The sequence below is a fragment of the Salvelinus namaycush genome, chromosome 9 (genome assembly GCF_016432855.1).
Source record: "Salvelinus namaycush isolate Seneca chromosome 9, SaNama_1.0, whole genome shotgun sequence".
Classification (NCBI taxonomy): Eukaryota; Metazoa; Chordata; class Actinopteri; order Salmoniformes; family Salmonidae; genus Salvelinus; species Salvelinus namaycush.
The window spans coordinates 26,965,189-26,986,903 of record NC_052315.1 but is presented as its reverse complement, the minus strand read 5'-3'; the positions used below and the strand labels follow the sequence as shown (position 1 = coordinate 26,986,903).

The 21,715-nt window shown below is 44.9% G+C and overlaps 1 protein-coding gene across 3 annotated transcripts in view; it reads left to right on the top strand.

Annotated features, from left to right (window-relative positions):
• ripor1 (RHO family interacting cell polarization regulator 1) overlaps positions 1 to 21,715 on the top strand; it is a 111,900-nt gene that overhangs the window by 81,674 nt on the left and 8,511 nt on the right. For all 3 annotated transcript variants that reach the window (XM_039001221.1, XM_039001220.1, XM_039001219.1), the window contains exons 2-15: positions 1,799 to 1,922; positions 3,174 to 3,323; positions 3,415 to 3,493; positions 3,605 to 3,628; positions 3,772 to 3,825; positions 15,403 to 15,552; positions 15,820 to 15,883; positions 16,040 to 16,083; positions 16,590 to 16,715; positions 17,154 to 17,302; positions 17,442 to 17,571; positions 19,232 to 20,191; positions 20,844 to 20,983; positions 21,303 to 21,447. In XM_039001221.1, the coding sequence (XP_038857149.1) occupies positions 1,825 to 1,922; positions 3,174 to 3,323; positions 3,415 to 3,493; positions 3,605 to 3,628; positions 3,772 to 3,825; positions 15,403 to 15,552; positions 15,820 to 15,883; positions 16,040 to 16,083; positions 16,590 to 16,715; positions 17,154 to 17,302; positions 17,442 to 17,571; positions 19,232 to 20,191; positions 20,844 to 20,983; positions 21,303 to 21,447 (2,313 nt within the window). In that variant the 5' untranslated portion in view covers positions 1,799 to 1,824. The remainder of the gene's footprint in view (positions 1 to 1,798; positions 1,923 to 3,173; positions 3,324 to 3,414; positions 3,494 to 3,604; positions 3,629 to 3,771; positions 3,826 to 15,402; positions 15,553 to 15,819; positions 15,884 to 16,039; positions 16,084 to 16,589; positions 16,716 to 17,153; positions 17,303 to 17,441; positions 17,572 to 19,231; positions 20,192 to 20,843; positions 20,984 to 21,302; positions 21,448 to 21,715) is intronic.

Genomic DNA, 21,715 nt, shown 5'->3' with positions numbered 1-21,715 from the left:
AGCGTGGGTGGTAGAGAACAGAGAGATGCTGGGCAAGCAGCTCTAGAGGAAGAGCGTGGGTGGTAGAGAACAAAGTGATGGTGGGCAGGCAGCTCTAGAGGAAGAGTGTGGGTGGTAGAGAACAGAGAGATGGTGGGCAGGCAGCTCTAGAGGAAGAGTGTGGGTGGTAGAGAACAGAGAGATGGTGGGCAGGCAGCTCTAGAGGAAGAGCCTGGGTGGTAGAGAACAGAGAGATGGTGGGCAGGCAGCTCTAGAGGAAGAGCCTGGGTGGTAGAGAACAGAGAGATGGTGGGCAGGCAGCTCTAGAGGAAGAGTGTGGGTGGTAGAGAACAGAGAGATGGTGGGCAGGCAGCTCTAGAGGAAGAGTGTGGGTGGTAGAGAACAGAGAGATGGTGGGCAGGCAGCTCTAGAGGAAGAGCGTGGGTGGTAGAGAACAGAGAGATGGTGGGCAGGCAGCTCTAGAGGAAGAGTGTGGGTGGTAGAGAACAGAGAGATGGTGGGCAGGCAGCTCTAGAGGAAGAGTGTGGGTGGTAGAGAACAGAGAGATGGTGGGCAGGCAGCTCTAGAGGAAGAGCGTGGGTGGTAGAGAACAGAGAGATGCTGGGCAAGCAGCTCTAGAGGAAGAGCGTGGGTGGTAGAGAACAAAGTGATGGTGGGCAGGCAGCTCTAGAGGAAGAGTGTGGGTGGTAGAGAACAGAGAGATGGTGGGCAGGCAGCTCTAGAGGAAGAGTGTGGGTGGTAGAGAACAGAGAGATGGTGGGCAGGCAGCTCTAGAGGAAGAGCCTGGGTGGTAGAGAACAGAGAGATGGTGGGCAGGCAGCTCTAGAGGAAGAGCCTGGGTGGTAGAGAACAGAGAGATGGTGGGCAGGCAGCTCTAGAGGAAGAGTGTGGGTGGTAGAGAACAGAGATAGTGGGCAGGCAGCAGTAATGTGTTTTCAGTCTGCACTGTGTCAATGTTATCCCTGGATCTTCACTGGCCTTTGTTTCCAGTGTGGAAGCAGTGACACACAGTACCCTCATTGCTTCACCACAGGAAGAGGGAGGGAATATGAAGGTGCACAGAGCAGAAGGGACAGGGGGAGAGGTAGGGCAGTGGGAGGGCAGGCCTACAATACATAAACACTTCAACTGCCTTTGACATTTAAAATTTTAGTTGCTTAATGCATTATGGCAGATGCATTAAGGCAAATTATGGCATGTTGAACGTTAGATAATCAAATTAATGTTGACATGTAAGATCATTTGAATCTGCACATTTGCTACAAACCAAAACTAGCTGGTACTTCTTTAATCCAAAAACAATGCACTTCTGTGTCTTATGCTAGAGTGGCTTTTGGACATCACTGTTTATGCAATAGAGAGATGCACAGAGCAACATCTCTGCAAGGCATTCAATTAGATTTTTCTTACATAATCTCTTCAAGAGCTCTTAGGGGTAGATTGATAATAAAATGCTTTGATGTGAAGAACTGGTATTTTGGCCCAGGAGGGTGCAGCCCCTGCAGCTTATTAGGTAACATGTTTAGGAAAAAAAGCCAGTTTGATTCACAAGGCTCAAGGTGCACCGAACCAAGAGTGCATGGACCTAACAAGATTTCAGTATTTGAGAAAAAAACATTGCATAAGAGTTCTTGTGAAAGAACAATGCCAGTAGAAACAGGGTTCAATTATACAAATTCTGCTCTGCTCATTTTGTTGTGGTGTTTTCCTGCAGTTCCCAGACAGAGTAGCCAAACTGTCCCCCTTTTGTGTGTCGTTGTGCAACCTCTAAAGCCTTCCCCTTCCTTTGCCTCTGCAGGGAGTCCCTCCAGAGCTGTCTCCACCATGTCCCTTTCCGTGCGCCCATCGCGCCGAGTCATCTCCAGATCCGTCACTAGGAGCCAGTCCTTTGCCGGGGTCAACTCCTACGATAAGCCCTACAGGTGAGGACACTCCCTCTGATAAGGTCAAGTGTACATTACTGTTATAGACCTTACTGGTGAGTACACTTCTGCGTCGACATTCTACACATTCAACAATGCAGCTCTAGGCTACTGTTCTCGACATTGGTAGATTTGTGATACACACACACACACACACACACACACACACACACACACACACACACACACACACACACACACACACACACACACACACACACCATAGACTGTGTGTCTACTTTCGAGCCCCACCTGACAGGACGTCCTGTAAAGCCCACACTTCCTGAGGCGGCGGTACTGGAGGCCTCTCCTTTCATGACGAGGGAAAAATATTTATTGTTCATTGTAATTTTCCTGCCTTCAAAGCTGAGTTTTTAATAGGAGCATATGGTCTACATACACGTATGTGTGTGTGTGGGGGGGGGGCTTTGGTATATCAACAAAGTGATCATCAAAGTATTCCCTATTGTCGGGTAGAATGGAGGGAAATGAAGGTCTCGAGTTATTTATTAATGAAGGTCCATCTGCCAGAAAACAGGACAGAATGGAGTCAGAATATTAAAGGAAGAACAGAAGAGGAGAATGGAGTCAGAATATTAAAGGAAGAACAGAGAGAGGAGAATGGAGTGTGTATGCTTGAGTAACAGGAGCATGAGTTTGTACTAGAGGGAGAGAGACAGAGTAGAGAGAGAGTGCATCAGGAGATACCGAGGAAGAGAGGAAATCCATCTTACATTTGGCACATTGCAGAAAAAATACAAATATTCCTTCTGCAGCCTACATATAAGAAATGCATTAATATATAGCAGTTACTAGAGTTATATGTCTGGAGGAAAGGTGTGTTGACTGATCAGGCAGTATCTTGCTGAAGAGAATATGAGCAGCCTAGACAGACACATCTCTCTTTCATAGCCCATTGACTGGCCTGTCACCTGTGAAAGAGGAGTCTTGCCTCAAATCGATTACTTGTTGCATTTTATAAAGTGATATTGATTATTTTATTCATCAACTCAGAATGTTATCATCACCCCTGACTGCACATCCATGCTTCACTGCTCTGGTAGGGTGGGTTGGAGATGGGACACTCCAAACATGTCTTTGGCCTGTTCTGTATGAATGAGACATATCTCCATAGCATTTTAAAAGCATGTTAAAATCCCTCTTCCATCAACTCACCAACAGTCACAGTGATTTGAAGCGCTACAGTTTCAGCAGTGCAGTTAGTAAAAGGCTTTGTGTGTTGTGTTTTAGGAACCTGTCGGTGTTCAGCACCCCGAGGGTCACCAGGAAGCCCTCCAGAGCCAGTAGGATGTTCACCCTCTCTGCCAAATCCCCACCGCCCAAGGTGCCCCAGCCAGAGAGGCTGGATGAGGTCTACGAGGCTCTGAAGAGAGGCCTGCAGTGAGTACACATACGCTTTTGCACAAAACATTATTGTCATGCATGCCTGCTCAGACGGACAGGAAATTGACCTGCCATCTGTCTGTCTCAGGTCTTACCTGCAGGTGCACCAGATAGAGCTGGACAGCCTGAGCCGACAAATGAGGGAATCCAAGAGGAACTCTCGTCTGGTAGGTACCACCATGTCTTGAATCTGCCATAAAATGACTGTACGCTCACTTGACCTTTGTAATGGCTTTTATTGGACTGTGTAGTCATGTGATTTTCTTGTTCTTTTTCAGGGGTTTCTCTATGAGCTGGATAAGGTGAGTTTGACCCTGTCTTCTATATTATCCAAAAGTTTAGGTCTTATAAAATAATCAGACAGCAATCCATTGGTCCCAGATTACATTATATCTATTATTTGAGCATCATTTTGAAAGATGAGTCCTTGTGTTTCTTCCAACAGCAAGTGAAGGTGGTTGAGAGGTTTATGCGACGGCTTGAGTTCCATCTCAGCAAGGTAAGCTGTGTGTGTGTGTGTGTGTGTGTGTGTGTGTGTGTGTGTGTGTGTGTGTGTGTGTGTGTGTGTGTGTGTGTGTGTGTGTGTGTGTGTGTGTGTGTGTGTGTGTGTGTGTGTGTGTGTGTGTGTGTGTGTGTGTGAGAGAGAGAACAGAAAATGATTGTGTGATTGATTGGTAACTTGAACAAGCGTAAAGTTTATTTATCTTGGATGTGTCGGATAGAAATAGATGTGGGAAGGCGTGTTAATAAAAATGATGTAAGCTACGTACATTATGTAGGTTTTCATTTTATTACGACTGAGTACCCACACACTACAGCAGGCCTCAGACAGAAAGGGCCTCTAACAATGATTGTGTGGGTGTTACTGGCAGGTTTCAGTCTAGGGGTAAGGTCCAGCAGCTCTTGGCTTATTCACTGTGCTTATGAATTAGTGACCATTGAGAGTGCTGCCCTTTTAGCTTTTAAAACAAACCCTGTGTTTGTACACACACACACACACACACACACACACACACACACACACACGGTATGCCTGGACATGGTTCACTAGCATGGGGCGGCCTCATGCTAGTCTCACATTCTTGGTTTATTTTCTGAGAGTTTTAACCCTATCCTGGGAGAGCAGTATACTGACCAGGCTGTTAACTTGACACAGCTGCAGCAGCACAGGAACACATCCTCCTCCTCGTTTTCCTCCTCCTTGTCTTCCTCCTCCTACCTTATTGATGTATGATTAGTTTTTGTTTTACAAGCAGGGGGAGCCTCACCTCCTAGGGGTCAAATGTCATGGCCCATCACCTAGGTAAGGAGAACAGAGGGTTTATTTTGAATTCGAAAGTTAACTTAACCACCTGTTGACCTTCCCTTTCCTGGTGACAGTTAGGCTGATTTCCCCTCCAGAAGGAAACAGCAGTGATGGGTTATTATTCTGAAGGTTCCTTGAGCGGTCTGTCTCAGGGCTGGTTGGGGGGGGGGGGGGGGGGGGGGGTCAGGTCGAGTGCAGATGTGCTAGATATTAAAATGTTTCTGGTAAAATAACGGTGATGACTGCTTTTAATCGACAGATTAGACTACAACAGATGTGTCATAGTTGAGATGTTCCTGAACAGAGCCTCCCTTGTGGGGCACGTAGTTCCTCTGGGAGAAAGAGAGAGCGGGAGGGAGAGTCTTGAGCTGGAGCAGTTGGTGAGCGATGCAGATGAAGGCTGAGTCTGCCTCAGCCTCACAGTAACAGTCAGTAACCACCTCCAGATGGATAGAGGGGGCTGATTGGGATGACAGAGGAATCAATCTGGCTCTCCCTCACTCCAGCTCTGCCTGGCTCGGCCTCTCCCTGTACATAAAAATTTAAAGAGCTGCTTTCTTTTTCTTTTTTTTCTCCTTTCCTCTTTTTACCCCTCCCCCCCCCCCCGTGGAGCAATGGCGTCTCTGTGGCCAGCCCGATGTGTGTGTATGTTTACATTTATGTGCTCATGTTTTATACTATATGAGTGTGTGTTTGAAAGTGCAATATGTGAGCCTACGTATGTAAAGTTCTGTGCCAGAGTACAGTCATTTATTGTTTGTAATTCTTCAGTCTGCTCTGCTCAGTGCTTCTGCTCAGTCTCCCAGTCAGCTCCACAGGGGAACACTTAGGCTTTAATCATCACATCTCAATGGAGAAGCATTGGCCATGCTGGACGTCTGCAGACTTGTCCTGTTAAATATGGTGATTTTCCGCTAGTCTGACCTTTGGTCCTGTTTGACCTCTACACACACACAGTGACCCCTGACCTATGCCTATTGCCTACTTAGTGTAGTTTTATTCCAGGTTAATCTCTCTCTCCCAACGCTGATGGGTTATGCAGGCTGTTCAGAACCGTGTTTCACTAGCTAGTAGTCTAGCAGGTGGCTTTGTTTTTGGCTAGTTAGAGGAGAGACACACCATTACTCACTCCAAAAATCTGTTATTTAATCTTAAACACACATCAGCTAGTGTTTCATCGTAAACACACATGGAGGGCAGTTTTATGTAACAAAGAGGATAGTCTTCAAAGCGACATGTTGAGACCGTATGAGTGGGTCATCAGGAATGTAGTTAGAGTGCTGTTGTGTGGAGTCGTGGCTAAGTGGACCAGACCAGTCAGGTGGAGCTAGCGCTCTGATCATCAGGAAATGGAGGGAATGTGACAGAAGTGTGTAGAAGGTGAAGAATGAGGGAGTGGCGAGAGGGGTGGTGGTGCTCTCAATGCTATCAGAATGAAAGGATTGTGATGCACCCTCTCACATACTCATAAAACACATGTCCCGTGGAGTCAGCTTTAGCGAATGGAGCTCTCATGGTGTTTGTCTGTTTACTAATTCATTCAGGCTGGCGTGTGAGCAGCAGCTCAGCGTATGTATCCACACAGACACAGTGTGGGCCTGACATTCTGGGTCACTCACTGTGATGAATCAGGGTGTCTGAATGTGGGGAGATAGAGGGGGAGATAGTGGGGTATCATTTAGTGAATGAGGTTCCGTGCTGGAAGCCATGTGCACTGATTCAGAAAATCGGGGAAAAGTCATAACACACTTATCCCGTGACCTGAAAACAATTTGTGATGTTCTGGACAAGGTGAATACAAGTTTAATCTGTAAGTCTGCTACAATGTTATTTGATGGGACATGCTGACAGTGTTGTTTTTGTGTGTGTCAGAGGTTGTACGTTTTGTATTTTTTGAGGTTGTACGTTATCTGTCGTAGATTGTCAGCTTTTGTGTCACTGGGAGTTAGTATGAATTTTATTGAACCTTTATTTGAACAGGGAAGACCTAGGTCTCTTTTACAAATGCTCCCTGTATATACAACATCATTGTTTTAATATACATTAAAGCACAAAGAAAACATCACAAATCACCCAGAAACACTGTTACATTTCTCCACAAATAAATCCCCAACCAGTACTTTAAATTGCCCAAACTGCACCAGAACATTGAAATTAAATGTTAATTTATGGTGCACTAAAACTAAATGCAGATTTACCTAGCTCAGTGGATACCCTAGGAACTCAAGATTTAACCAATCCTGTGAATGGGTTAGGCAACTCAGGCATCTATACTCTTCAACCAATCGCTACCCGCCCGCCCGACTAGCATCACTACTCTGGACGGTTCTGACTTAGAATATGTGGACAACTATAAATACCTAGGTGTCTGGTTAGACTGTAAACTCTCCTTCCAGACTCACATTAAGCATCTTCAATCCAAAATGTAATCTAGAATCGGCTTCCTATTTCACAACAAAGCTTCCTTCACTCATGCTGCCAAACATACTCTCGTAAAACTGACTATCCTACCGATCCTTGACTTCAGCGATGTCATTTACAAAATAGCCTCCAACACTCTACTCAGCAAACTGGATGTAGTCTATCACAGTGCCATCCGTTTTGTCACCAAAGCCCCATATACTACCCACCACTACGACCTGTATGCTCTCTTTGGCTGGTCCTCGCTACATATTTTTGTTGCCAAAACCACTGGCTCCAGGTCATCTAAGTCTTTGCATCCCCAAAGCCAACATCTCCTTTGGCCGCCTTTCCTTCCAGTTCTCTGCTGCCAATGACTGGAACGAATTGCAAAAATCACTGAAGTTGGAGACTTATATCTCTCTCACTAACTTTAAGAGTCAGCTGTCAGAGCAGCTTACCGATCGCTGCAGCTGTACACAGCCCATCTGTAAATAGCCCATCCAACCAACTACCAACCTCATCCCCATATTTGTTTTTGTTTTTCTGCTCTTTTGCACATCAGAATTTCTACTTACACATCCTAATCTGCACATATATCACTCCAGTGTAAATTGCTAAATTGTAATTACTTCGCCATTATGGCCTATTTATTGCCTTACCTCCTTACTTCATTTGCACACACTGTATACATATTTTTCTATTGTGTTATTGACTGTACCTTTGTTTATCCCATGTGTAACTGTGTTGTTTTAGTCGCACTGCGTTGCTTTATCTTGGCCAGGTCGCAGTTGTAAATGAGAACTTGTTCTCAACTGGCCTACCTGGTGAAATAAAAAAACAGCAAGTTAGATAAGACAGAAATTTATGAAGTAGGGCCTTGTAAACAAAAAGGGAGTAATGTAGAGATCTACAGGTCTTTAGTGAAGTCTAGGCAACCCTTTGATACAGGATGCAGTGACGATTACCAAAACTGTCACCTGTAACAAAATGAAGGGCACTATGGCATCCAAAGGTTTAAGAGTCGTAGCAGCTGCACTTTTATAAATAATATCACCATAATAAAGAACAGATAAAAAGGTGGACTGAATAATCTGCTTCCTACTGTTTAGAGAAAGGCACAATCTGTTTCTGTAGAAAGAGACAACTTTAAATCTTGAAGCGTGATAACCAGTTCATCTAAACTCAGAAACGTCCTCTCACTGTCAACTGTTTATTTTCATCAAACTTAACATGTGTAAATATTTGTATGAACAAGATTCAACAACTGAGACATAAACTGAACAAGTTCCACAGACATGTGACTAACAGAAATGGAATAATGTGTCCCTGAACAAAGGGGTGGAGTAAAAATCAAAAGTAACAGTCAGTATCTGGTGTGGCCACCAGCTGCATTAAGTACTACAGTGCATCTCCTCCTCATGGACTGCAAAAGATTTGCCAGTTCTTGCTGTGAGATGTTACCCCACTCTTCCACCAAGGCACCTGCAAGACCCTCACCCTCTGATCCAACAGGTCCCAGACGTTCTCAATGGGATTGAGATCCGGTCTCTTCGCTGGCAATGGCAGAGCACTGACATTCCTGTCTTGCAGGAAATCACACACAGAACGAGCAGTATGGTTGGTGGCATTGTCATCCTGGGGGGTCATGTCAGGATGAGCCTGCAGGAAGGGTGCCACATGAGGGAGGAGGATGTCTTCCTGTAACGCACAGCATTGAGATTGCCTGAAATGACAACAAGCTCAGTCCGATGATGATGTGACACACCGGCCCAGACCATGACGGACCCTCCACCTCCAAATCAATCCCGCTCCAGAGTACAGGTCTCGGTGTAAGGCTCATTCCTTCGACGATAAACGCAAATCCGACCATCACCCCTTGTGAGACAAAACCACGACTCGTCTGTGAAGAGCACTTTTGCCAGTCCTGTCTGGTCCAGCGGCGGTAGGTTTGTGCCCATAGGCGACGTTGTTGCCGGTGATGTCTGTTGAGGACCTGCCTTACAACAGGCCTACAAGCCCTCAGTCCAGCCTCTCTCAGCCTATTGCGGACAGTCTGAGCACTGATGGAAGGATTGTGTGTTCCTGGTGTAACTCGGGCAGTTGTTGCCATCCTGTACCTGTCCCGCAGGTGTGATGTTCGGATGTACCAATCCTGTGCAGGTGTTGTTACACTTGGTCTGCCACTGCGAGGATGATCAGCTGTCCGTCCTGTCTCCCTGTAGCGCTGTCTTAGGCGTCTCACAGTACGCACATTGCAATTTATTGCCCTGGCCACATCTGCAGTACTCATGTCTCCTTGCAGCATGCCTAAGGCACGTTCACGCAAATGAGCAGGGACCCTGGGCGTCTTTCTTTTGGTGTTTTTCAGAGTCAGTAGAAAGGCCTCTTTTTAGTGTATTAAGTTTTCAAAGCTGTGACCTTAATTGCCTTCCGTCTGTAAGCTGTTAGTGTCTTAATGACCGTTCCACAGGTGCATTAATTGTTTATGGTTCATTGAACAAGCGTGGGAAACAGTGTTTAAATCCTTTAAAATGAAGATCTGTGAAGTTATTTGGATTTTTACAAATTATCTTTGAAAGACAGGGTCCTGAAAAAGGGACGTTTCTTTTTATGCTGAGTTTATATGTTTTTTAAACATCAAATCCATATCAATCCAAATGCCTAAGTATTTATATGCGGGAACACATTGATTGGAGATCCATTGAATGACTGAACATGTAAACTCATGCATTGACAAGATTATTAACAACTAAAGTGTAATAGTGCCTAAACTGGGCCTAACCCCTGATTGGTTTACATTCAAAATACATTTCTCAGATAAAAAAGAACAAAGTTGTACATTTACCAAGGATTCAAGAATCTTAGCTAGTCAAGGAAGCCTTGAAATGGGTTGATAATGATTAAGATCACTATTAGCCCCGGAGTGGCAGCACAAGACTTGATTTCCATACTTTTGGAATATTTCCTGATAACAGTGTAAAAAATAAATTAAAAAAATGGGTTATTGAGCCAACAATGATGGTCGCTACACACTTAAGACCGGAATGCAATTGGTCGGCCCTTGTGGATTTCTTGTTGTCTACTGCTAGCAAAGCATCCAGGACTTATTTTTCTGTAAATAGCCTAAAGGAAAAGCTTTGACTAATTTCTCTGATCATTCGGCAAGTTTCCCCTATCAGCATCCAGCTCAAGATCATTGTGAATAGGCTTAGAAGTTATTTCAAAGAGAGAGCCCGCTGAAATAAAATGGCGATTAAATACATCAATGATGGCGTTTTTTTCCATAATGAGGGCAGTGTCTGAATTAATTTGTTGTGGCAGAAAGGAGGATTTCACATTTTTCCAGAATTTAGCAGGGTCCCTATTACAATCCGAAAGAGCAGTTACATAATAATCAGATTTATCCTTTCTGATTTGTCTTACACAATGATTCCTCAGTTGCTTAAAAGCTTGCCAGTCCAGGACTATGCCTGTATTCCTGACCTTGATCCAAGCATCATCTCTTTTACGAATGATTACGGAGTGTTCCAGACATTCCATCTGCCTTTAACCCTTCATTTTTTGAAGAGAGCATGATTACCCACAAAGAATTGAAGACATCTGCAAAAAGGCTCAAAGATATATCAGGTTCAGGGATAGCTGAAGTACAGTCAAGATCACTAAAATAAAGATCATGTAAAAAAGCCTGTTGACTGAAGGTTTTTAAGTTCCTCTTTGTGATGACACGAGGCTGAGATTTTTGTATTCTCACATTTCTAACACAAACAACTGGGGAATTGTCACAAATGTCTTGGGCGACGACACCAGTAGAAACATAATTTCTCTTGTGTATTCGTTAAAATAAGGGTTGAGGTAGTGGAGGACTGATGGATCTTTAGGGTTGGGCCGTGTAGGCTTAGTCACCAGCTGGGTTAGGTTTAGATCATTACACATCTTTTAGATTGTCTGAAGCCTGCATTTCCCAATCATAATTTAGGTCACCCAGGATAGTAACTTCTGATTTAGTAAAAGAAGACAAGAAACTAGTTAACTCCTCGAGTGCACAAAGGTTAGCCGAGGGAGGACGGTACACCCCTATAACGGTTATGGATCACTTTTTCCCTAGACAAGGCTTGAAGATAATAGCTCTAATTTCTGGGCAAGGGAAATAGATTTCAGTAAAGAGACAGAGAAATATGTTTTTAAAAGAATGGCCACTCCACCACCTCTACCCTGTATGTCAGCTCTGAACACATTATAACCCTCAATTTTAATATCAGAGTCCAGAATGTCCCCAGAGATCCAAGTTTCAGTCAATACCAGAATGTCCGGATTAGTCTGCTAGGCGCAGATCTTGATGTAATCCAGTTTAGGAAGTAAGCTCCTAATGTTCAGGTTAGAGGTTGACTGATTAATCGGAATGGCCGATTAATTAGGGCCGATTTCAAGTTTTCATAACAATTGGAAATCGGTATTTTTGGACACCGATTTGGCCGATTTTTTTATTTTTTATTATTATTTTATTTTTTTCACCTTTATTTAATCTTTATTTAACTAGGCAAGTCAGTTAAGAACACAGTCTTATTTTCAATGACGGCCTAGGAACGGTGGGTTAACTGCCTCGTTCAGGGGCAGAACGACAGATTTTTACCTTATCAGCTCGGGGGATTCAATCTTGCAACCTTACAGTTAACTAGTCCAACGCTCTAACCACCTGATTACATTGCACTCCACTAGGAGCCTGTTGTTACGCGAATGCAGTAGTAAGTTGTTAGCTAGCATTAAACTTATCTTATAAAAAAACAATCAATCAATCATAATCACTAGTTAACTACACATGGTTGATGATATTACTAGTTTATCTAGCGTGTGCTGTGTTGCATATAATCGTTGCTCCAATGTGTACCTAAACATCAATGACTTTCTTAAAATCAATACACAGAAGTATATATTTTTAAACCTGCATATTTAGCTAAAAGAAATCCAGGTTAGCAGGCAATATTAACCAGGTGAAATTGTGTCACTTCTCTTGCGTTCATTGCATGCAGAGTCAGTGTATATGCAACAGTTTGGGTCGCCTAATTTGCCAGAATTTTACGTAATTATGACATAACATTGAAGGTTGTGCAATGTAACAGGAATATTTTTGACTTATGGATGCCACCCGTTAGATCAAATACGGAACAGTTCCGTATTTCACTGAAAGAGTCTTGTTTTCGAGATGATAGTTTCCGGATTCGACCATATTAATGACCTAAGGCTCGTATTTCTGTGTGTTATTATGTTATAACTAAGTCTATGATTTGATAGAGCAGTCTGACTGAGCGATGGTATGCACCAGCAGGCTCGTAAGCATTCATTCAAACAGCACTTTCCTGCGTTTTGCCAGAAGCTCTTCGCTGTGCTTCAAGCCTATCAACTCCCGAGATTAGGCTGGTGTAACCGATGTGAAATGGCTAGCTAGTTAGCGGGGTGCGCGCTAATAGCGTTTCAAACGTCACTCGCTCTGAGACTTGGAGTAGTTATTCCCCTTGCTCTGCATGGGTAACGCTGCTTCGAGGGTGGCTGTTGTTGTTGTGTTCCTGGTTCGAGCCCAGGTAGGAGCGAGGAGAGGGATGGAAGCTATACTGTTACACTGGCAATACTAAAGTGCCTATAAGAACATCCAATAGTCAAAGGTTAATGAAATACAAATGGTATAGAGAGAAATAGTCCTATAATTCCTATAATAACTACAACCTAAAACTTTTTACCTGGGAATATTGAAGACTCATGTTAAAAGGAACCACCAGCTTTCATATGTTCTCATGTTCTGAGCAAGGAACTTAAACGTTAGCTTTCTTACATGGCACATATTGCACTTTTACTTTCTTCTCCAACACTTTGTTTTTGCATTATTTAAACCAAATTGAACATGTTTCATTATTTATTTGAGCCTAAATTGATTTTATTGATGTATTGATGTTAAAATAAGTGTTCATTCAGTATTGTTGTAATTGTCATTATTACAAATAAATAAAATAAAAATCGGCCGATTTAATCGGTATCGGCTTTTTTTGGTCCGCCAATAATCGGTATCGGCGTTGAAAAATCATAATCGGTCGACCTCTAGTTCAGGTGCATCACCCCAAGTCCTTTTTACAATTTTTAAAGTCACATGGAGTCTCCAATTCAAACGAGCTATGTTCAATAGGTGGTTGCAGGCCCTGTCTGATAGTTAATATTGATATAGTTGGTATGGCTATAAGATTGTATAGAACTGCACCATTTGGTCTATCCCTATTAGTAATAGAGGAAAGAGTAGAAATTGCAATTACTTTTCCAAGGTTAGCACCATAGGGCCTGAGGCCGCAGCCAATGTCAATATGGGCAACTCTGAGTAACCAATGATAGAATGTTATAAACTGACTTACATGGGCTTTGGTTGCTATCGTGCAACAGCCCAAGCCCTCTACGTGATTTGAAAACCGAGGGGGTATTCAAGGTTATGGCTCCTCATAAAGAGTCGTTGCTTCTTTATTCTCCAAGTGGGGTGTGGCGGCGGGTACGATGGGAAGGGGGGGGTGAAATGGGAGGGGAGAGGTGATTTCAATAGGGAGGGCTCTCTGCAGGGCAGCCCTGGCCAGGCAGTCAGAGATTGGCAACACGGTGACCAGGCAGTGGCACGACGACCAGGCTGAAGAGTAGAAAAGGGAAAGGTCTTCGAGTGGGACTTATCCAGGATATGCTGCACTGTCTGGATGTCCAGCTCAGACAGACATGTACACTGCCGGTCAAAAGTTTTAGAACACCTACTCATTCAAGGGTTTTTCTTTCATTTGCACTATTTTCTACATTGTAGAATAATAGTGAAGACATCAAAACTATGAAATAACACATATGGAATCATGTAGTAACCAAAAATGTGTTAAACAAATCAAAATATATTTTATATTTGAGATTCTTCAAATAGCCACCTTTTGCCTTGATGACAGTTTTGCACACTCTTGGCATTCTCTCAATCAGCTTCGCCTGGAATGCTTTTCCAACGGTGTTGAAGAAGTTCTGGCTTTACAGAGTCCAATGGCGGCGAGCTTTACACTATTCCAGTCGACGCTGCTCGTCCATGGAAACGCATATCATGAAGCTCCCGATGAACAGTTCTTGTGCTGACGTTGCTTCCAGAGGCAGTTTGGAACTCGGTAGTGAGTGTTGCAACCGAGGACAGACCATTTTTTACGCACTACACGCTTCAGCATTCGTCGGTCCCATTCTGTGAGCTTGCGTGGCCTACCACTTCGCGGCTGAGCCGTTGTTGCTCCTAGACATTTCCACTTCGCAATAAGAGCACTTGCAGTTGACCGGGGCAGCTCTAGCAGGGCAGACATTTGACAAACTGACTTGTTGGATAGGTGGCATCCTATGACGGTGCCACGTTGAAAGTCACTGAGCTCTTCAGTGAGGCCATTCTACTGCCAATTTTTGGCTATGGAGATTGCATGGCCTTGTGCTCGATTTTATACACCTGACAGCAACAGGTGTGGCTGAAATAACCGAATCCACTAAATTGAAGGGGTGTCCACATACTTTCACGGCCCCTCTGCATTGCAGGGGCGGTTCCTCCTGCAGGCAGAGGAGGGTCGTTAGTGATTGGAGCCACCTGTGCTCAGGGTATTTAAACTGCTTCACTAATCACTTTTCTCTCGCTCTCTCTGCTCCTCCAGGTATGATCCTGTTTTGTTTGTTCCTTTGTAGTTTTACATAGTTTTCACTCAGTCATATTCACACACACAGATTCACGCATCCCTGCACTTTACATACACCCTACATTATGATACTTCCACACCTCATTCCTTTTTCTTTGTTTAAAGTTAATAGTTTTGGTTTAGAATAAAGAACCTTTTTAATTGGCCTATACCTGTTGTTCGTGTCCCCTCATTTTTGTCACAGGCTATGAGCTGGCCTGTGACAGTATATATATAGTGTATATGTGGGAAAATGAGGTGCAGGAGGAGGTTGTAGACCAATAAGAAAGGCAACAACAGGAAGCAGAGGTTATTACTTGTGTGTGTGTGTGGCCAGTGGAACGTCACCATCGGAGTGCCACTGTATTGCAGTCGCTTCTTAATTTTCCAGACACTTTTTTTACAGAGGTCGTTAAAGTGTCAAAAACCAAAGGAAGGATTATGGTGCAATTACATGCTTTATGGTTCCATGATAATGGAACTCTAATATGTCACCACTAAATGGATTACTATTATTGAAAAAGATTCATGAAGAGTTTTAGGGTGTGTTTTAATGTTTGGTGAATAAAACAATTAAAAAAATATATATAATAAAGATGTACTATTGTATAACCACTGTAAAGGTCAAATGAAAGTAACCATCCATGTGTTTTGTCCTCCTCAGATTGACGAGCTGTATGAGGCCTACTGTATGCAGCACCGGCTGAGGGATGGGGCCAATAAGATGGTGAAGGCCTACACAGTCTCCCAGGGCAGCCGCGAGGCCAGAGAGAGCCTGTCTGAGGCCAACAAAGGCTACAAAGAGTACACAGAGGTGAGGGGTGAGAGAGGAGAGAGGATAGTTGATCAGTGAGGGAAAGAAGGGAGGGAGTACCAGGATAAGATGTACAGGAAGCCGAGGACAGAGTCATTGTCCTGATACAGAGTTCAAAGACTGTAGGGTAACCGGACTAAGAACAGGTGCTCTCGTTCTCCCAGAGCTTTGCTCTATGATATTAGTACAATGATTGTAGTGTTGACTGCCTAATGTTTCTGCTTTGAAGGCTGTTCCATAACATTCTCTCTCTCCTGCTCTTTGCAGAACATGTGCATGCTGGAGAGCGAGCTGGAAAACCAGCTGGGGGAGTTCCATGTTAAGATGAAGGGTACGTTCATGTCAGTGTATCCATCCTTTTCGTCTGTTGTGACTCCAGACCCCAGTGTATCTTCGCTTCCTGTTGGTCTATTCCAATCAAACGGTTGCATTGTAAGAGTGTTTGTTTGCTTGTATGTGGTCATGAAACGTTTTTTGTTTGTTGCAGGTCTAGCAGGGTTTGCACGGCTTTGTGCTGGGGACACGTATGAGGTGAATTTATTTCTTTCTCCTTTTATCGCTCTCTCTCCCTCTCTCTCTTTTCCCTCCACTCTTGCTGTCCTTGCAGGAGTAGTTTCTGCATGGCTGCCACAGCGTCACCATTCTAAGCGTTAGTGCTGGTGGAGGGAGTGTATATGCTACAGTAACATGGCCTCTCAGAGCTGGGCTATCTGCAGACTGCAGGAGGAGGGTAATTGGAAAAGGAAAGGCGTTAATGTGTCAGCACTGCCTCCGTCTGTTTAACATGCATAGATTTAGTGATGATTGACAGCATAATCAATGTGAGTCAGTGGCACACTCCATTCCGTCGAAGGGAGAAGGCACCTATAAACAGAACCTCCAGAGCTTAACTCCGCATTCAGCACAAACACAAATGACTCAGCAAAGGCTTAAGAATGAGCAAATGTGTGAAGACCAAGATAAATGTGACAGTGACTGGCTCATTGTGTGTTTCTGTTATTCCATATTGAACCTAAACCTGACCCCTGACCTTTCAGATCTTTATGAAATATGGGCGGCAGCGCTGGAAGCTGAGGGGAAGGATGGAGATCAATGGCAAGCAGGTGTGGGACAGCGAGGACATGGTCTTTCTGCCTCTCATCACAGAGTTCCTATCAATAAAGGTATGAAGCAGCAAATTCTGGCCTAAAACTAGTATACAGATGAACACACACAGACCGTCACTCACATTCACTTTGTCACATCTGTGTGTGACGCGAAGGCTCAGAGGTAATGGATATAACAGCTCAGTGAGAGGAGAGCAGCTGGATATCTACTTGTTTTTCTCCCTCACTGATTTCATTACTTCCCCCAATCATGTCATGGGATCGGAAAGTCAGGAGACACAGAATGAATGATGATGGTTTTGGAGAGCAGGCATCGGGATGGGGTTTGGAGAGCAGGCATCGGTATGGCAGGCATCAGGATGGGGTTTGGAGAGCAGGCATCGGTATGGCAGGCATCAGGATGGGGTTTGGAGAGCAGGCATTGGGATGGGGTTTGGAGAGATTTAGATCATACCAGAATCACTAATTGTGATGTGTCTTACTATGGTTTCCTAGGTGACAGAGCTGAAGAGCCTGGCCAATCATGTGGTGGTGGGGAACGTGTCATGTGAGACCAAAGACCTCTTTGCTGCTCTACCCCGGACGGTGGCCGTGGACATCAATGACCTGGGGACCATCAAACTGAGCCTGGAGGTCACCTGGAAGTGAGTGGCTATCACATCAGTGTGGTGACCTGCTTTAAGTGGATACCACCACTAGTGCACGAACATGTATGTGTGGTGCGCATATATTTGTGTATGGGTCTAGTATTAAGTTTCTGTCCCCTTTTTATCTCTCTGTCAGCCCTTTCGACAAGGATGACCAAGCCTCGGCCGCCAGCACTGTCAACAAACCCCCCACGGTGAACAAACGCTTCTCCACCTACAACCAGAGTCCTCCTGATACCCCCTCCTTACGGGAACAGGCCTTCTATGTGAGTACCCTGGCTCTAACCCTGTGCTCTAAACAGTGTCCTCTTTCTTAATATGGTCCATAATCCATGGAGTAATGAGCTGTAATTTAGGAATGGGTGATAGCCCTCTCAACCCATTTCATTTCCATCCATGGCACCAGAAGTCTCCTTCTGTCATTTCCTCCAGTCTACCTCAAAGGCACTCTTTGATTAATGCTTTTTCCATCTGAGACAGTAACTGTCACATGATTCAAAACGCAGCATCATACGATGCAAAAGGCATCATACCGACTGTATTTCTGTATTTTGAAAGTTATATCTTAAGCTTGATTGCTGACAGGCAAAACATTTTGGGACTATATCAATAATGGACTAATGAAACAAATACCAAAATAGTTATTGGGTGAAGTTTTCCTTTAAGGGGGTGTCTCAGCTATAGTTAACTATGTTCATAATGGCGCACAAAGCTTGCTACAGTTCTACCAGCTGTACTGAGCCTTATCTTTTTCCTCCCTGGTGACTCACTGATAGCCTGCCGCAAGGTTAATCTGCTGCCAAGTATCCAGGACATGTTCTGTAATGCAACATGTTGTCTGTCAGTGGTGGTTGTTGTGCTGTTAAGATGCAGCACTAGAACCTCAGGAGGTTTTCTGTACACGTTCGCTGGTTCACAAAGCTAGCAGGATGTATTGGTCTGTTTTGTCAATGGGCCAGCTAAATACTCCAGCACCTATTTGTCTTATTTCAATAACTTGATTGAGTTAGGGTGAAGAGAACGACTGTGTAGTCTAGCTGTGATGTGTAATTGCATTGGTCCACTAGTGGACCTTTCTCACGGCCCTCTCCTGCTTTACCTGGTGGTGTAAAGACGGCTCCGAGGAGCCTGTCAAGGAGCATGATGTCCCCCAAACACCGCTGGTCCCTGCTGGATGTGTTCCGTGACACTCTGGCTGAGAGACTGTCTCAGAGCTGCTCCTGCAGTGATGTCTCCTCAGTCCACCTGGGCTCTGCTAACATGCAGACTGACGTAAGTGCTGCTAGCCACTACAGACATCCCACTAAATCCCTCAGTAGTTACTAGTTAAAGGTGTGGTATTTGTGGTAGAGCATGGTAATAGAACCTCCGTAGAGGAACTCATAGTAGGTCTTTGTAGATTGTGTTGTGCTGTCAATTGTTGTTTAGAACCTCTGTACGGTTGGCCACTATAGAATCTCTGTGTTTATGGTTAGATGTTATGTTCCTTGTTGGGTTTTAAAATAGTCTTTAGTAGTATTCTCAATGACCGAGAGCGCTGGGAAACAGATGCAGCCTCCAGCTCTTAATATGAAGTGTGTATTTGTTCTTATTGTTCCATTGAGATGGGGCCTGGATGCCCAGCGAAAGCAGAGGCCTGATAAATGAGATGTTAATTAAAGGGAGCAGGGAGTTTGTTTGCTTTCTGGGCCAGAGGCCAGGCAGCTATGCTCTGGTTTATAATGTTTGGCATGGGTTTACAGGGGCCCTCAGCCCTCTGTCTGTATTTCTGACTCTCAGTTATACTGAATGTCTGCTGGACTAGTCCCATCTTCAAAATTTGATGGTAGTGTCTCCATTTGACTTTGTCACCCTTGTGCTCTTCCTCGCTCCCTCTATCTCGCTTTCTCGCTCTCTTTTTTTCTCTCTCTCTCCCTCTCACTGTAGAACATGCTGAGGAGGCAGGAGGAGGTGGAGAATGGCACAGCCTGGTCTAACTCTTCGGAGTCGTCAGATGACTCGTCCAGCCCCCAGCTGTCCCTGGGGCTGCGTCACGCCAACAAGAATCTGGTCCAGCTAGAGGTTCAGGCCGCCGCGCCCTCCATTGAGATCTCCTTTGCTCCCAGAGACTCTGCCACCTCCACCCCTACCCGCTCAGCCAAACCAGAGGATGTGCAGAAGGAGGAGCCAGACACTGGAGCAGCAGGGAAAGAGGAGGATTCTGGGAAACAGGCTGTGCCTAACGGCCAAACACGTTATTCACGCTCCCTCAGCCATATCAGTGAGAACAGTGCCGATGGCGTACTGATGGACAGGTCAACTTGCGAATCAGTGGAGCCCTCTGAGGCCACCTCCCTGCAGTCTGGGATCTCTATAAACGATATTGAGATGGAGATGCCTGCCAGGGCGGAGTCAGCCTCTGTCCCAGCTGAGACTGTGGTGGTCAGGGAACCATCTGAGCAACCCGCCCCAGCTACTGTCACCGGGGAGGAGAGCAGGCCGGAGAGCAGGTATTCTGCAGGGTCTATAGAGTCAGACACGGGGTTAGAGGTTGTTTCAGGGGCTGTTTCAGAGGTAGATCCAGAACTCCAGAGCTCTGCACCCACTAGGACTGATGCCGTGTCTCAGCAAGGTGCCTCTCTGGATCTCAGGGCAGACTCACAAGCACAGACCCAGAGCACAGAGGAAATATCATACACTGCCCACAGGGCGGTGGTGGTGGAGGCCGAGAAGCCTGGGCCTGTAGTAGTGGCCAGCCCCACAGAGGGTGAGAAGCAGCAGGCTGTGGACAGTGAAGTTGAGGAAGCCCTGAGTGCAGTCATCGCTTCTCTGGATGACTACAGGGGACAGTTTCCTGAGTTACAGGTCCTGGAGCAGGAGCTCAGACTACTGGAGGAGACATTAACGGTAAGTTATAGCTGTGTCTGTGTTGTCTGTGTCTGTGTTGTCTGTGTAGTGTGTGTGTATGTAGTGTGTACATATATGGCTCTGTCTCGTGTGTTTTATGTTGTACCTGACAATGGAAATGACCACTTTATAAGAGTGAGGGGGACGTTGGTGGGGGCTGAGTAGATTTCAGAGTTCCAGAATCCCACAGTTCCCTGTGGGATTGGGATCAGGGTGCGGAACTTCCTGCCCTTTAGCTCAGTCTAAATGTTTCCATCTCACAATGCTGCAGCGGGAGATGTGTGTACTGTCGCTGGGCGGTCGTCAGCCTCTTACACGTACACACACCCACCTTCTTCCCAACTGAGACACAGATAAGCATCAGAGCTCACTGAGCCAAACCCTCTGACAAGGCGATAGGAAACACAGATACATTTGAGTTTCTCTATTATTCTTCATTTCATCACGGCATCATTTTAAGAGCACACTGTTTTGCTCCCAGATACTTTCCTCAGATGATCATTTTCCAAATTGTATTCTTACAATCACGACTTATGGCAGTGATATGGATTGCTGAAAAATGTATGCTTTTGTTACTGTGTGTGTGCTGTATGTTTGAGTGTGTGCATGTCTGTCTGTCTCTCTATAACATGTGTACGTGTGTGTTCTGAAGGGCCGTACATGCAGTTGTTTGTCCAGTGTCCAGAGTCTGGCGGTGGAGACGGCTCTCGGCAGCTTTGACTTCCTCAATATCTCAGACCTGGAGGATGAAGAGGAGGAGGAGGATGGGGAGAAAGGGAGTGTGACAGACAGGTCAGGGTCCATATGGCCTCCCTCTCTATGTTCCTTCACAGTCATTTTTAAAGATGAGAAGTTTTGCTGGTGGAGGAGCTAGTTGGATTTCTGTGTGGTTACTTACTGCCATCTAGTGGTGAGCCACTGTAACACACATTTAAATATGCTGGATGTTAGTAAGGATAAGAAAAGTTCATTGGTATTCTGAATGATAATGCCCTCATCTGGTCTAAAGGTGGCATGATATGTAGAGCCATGGCTCTACGGGGTACCACTCTAGGGTAACAACTTGCACTGACTTGCCTAGTTAAATAAAGGTTAAAAAAATCCCCGGCAGGCCACCAGAGGAGAGTGCAGGGGAGGATGAGTGCTGTGAGGAGAGATGCTGGGAGTCCCACTCCTCTAGACCTGTGAGCACAGGCTGCCAGGCTCTAGATCATACACTACTGGTCCATCTGAAAAACTGCAGTGCACAACTTCTGGTGAGGAACATGACATACTCATATGAGTAACAAATCACCCCATGGTCCCTTTATGTATGAGACTAAACCAAATGAGTTTAAGAATTCAAATCTCAAACATAAGTTCTACTTGGATCTTGCGTTTGTGTTGAGCTGTCAACATGATCGATAAGCAGAGCAACAGCTCCCAGTTGTAATGTAATAAAACAATTTCAAATTGACATCTGTGGTCTTACCAAATGTCCTGATTTTGGCTATGTGATGCCTATGACTCCTAATGGCTGATGCT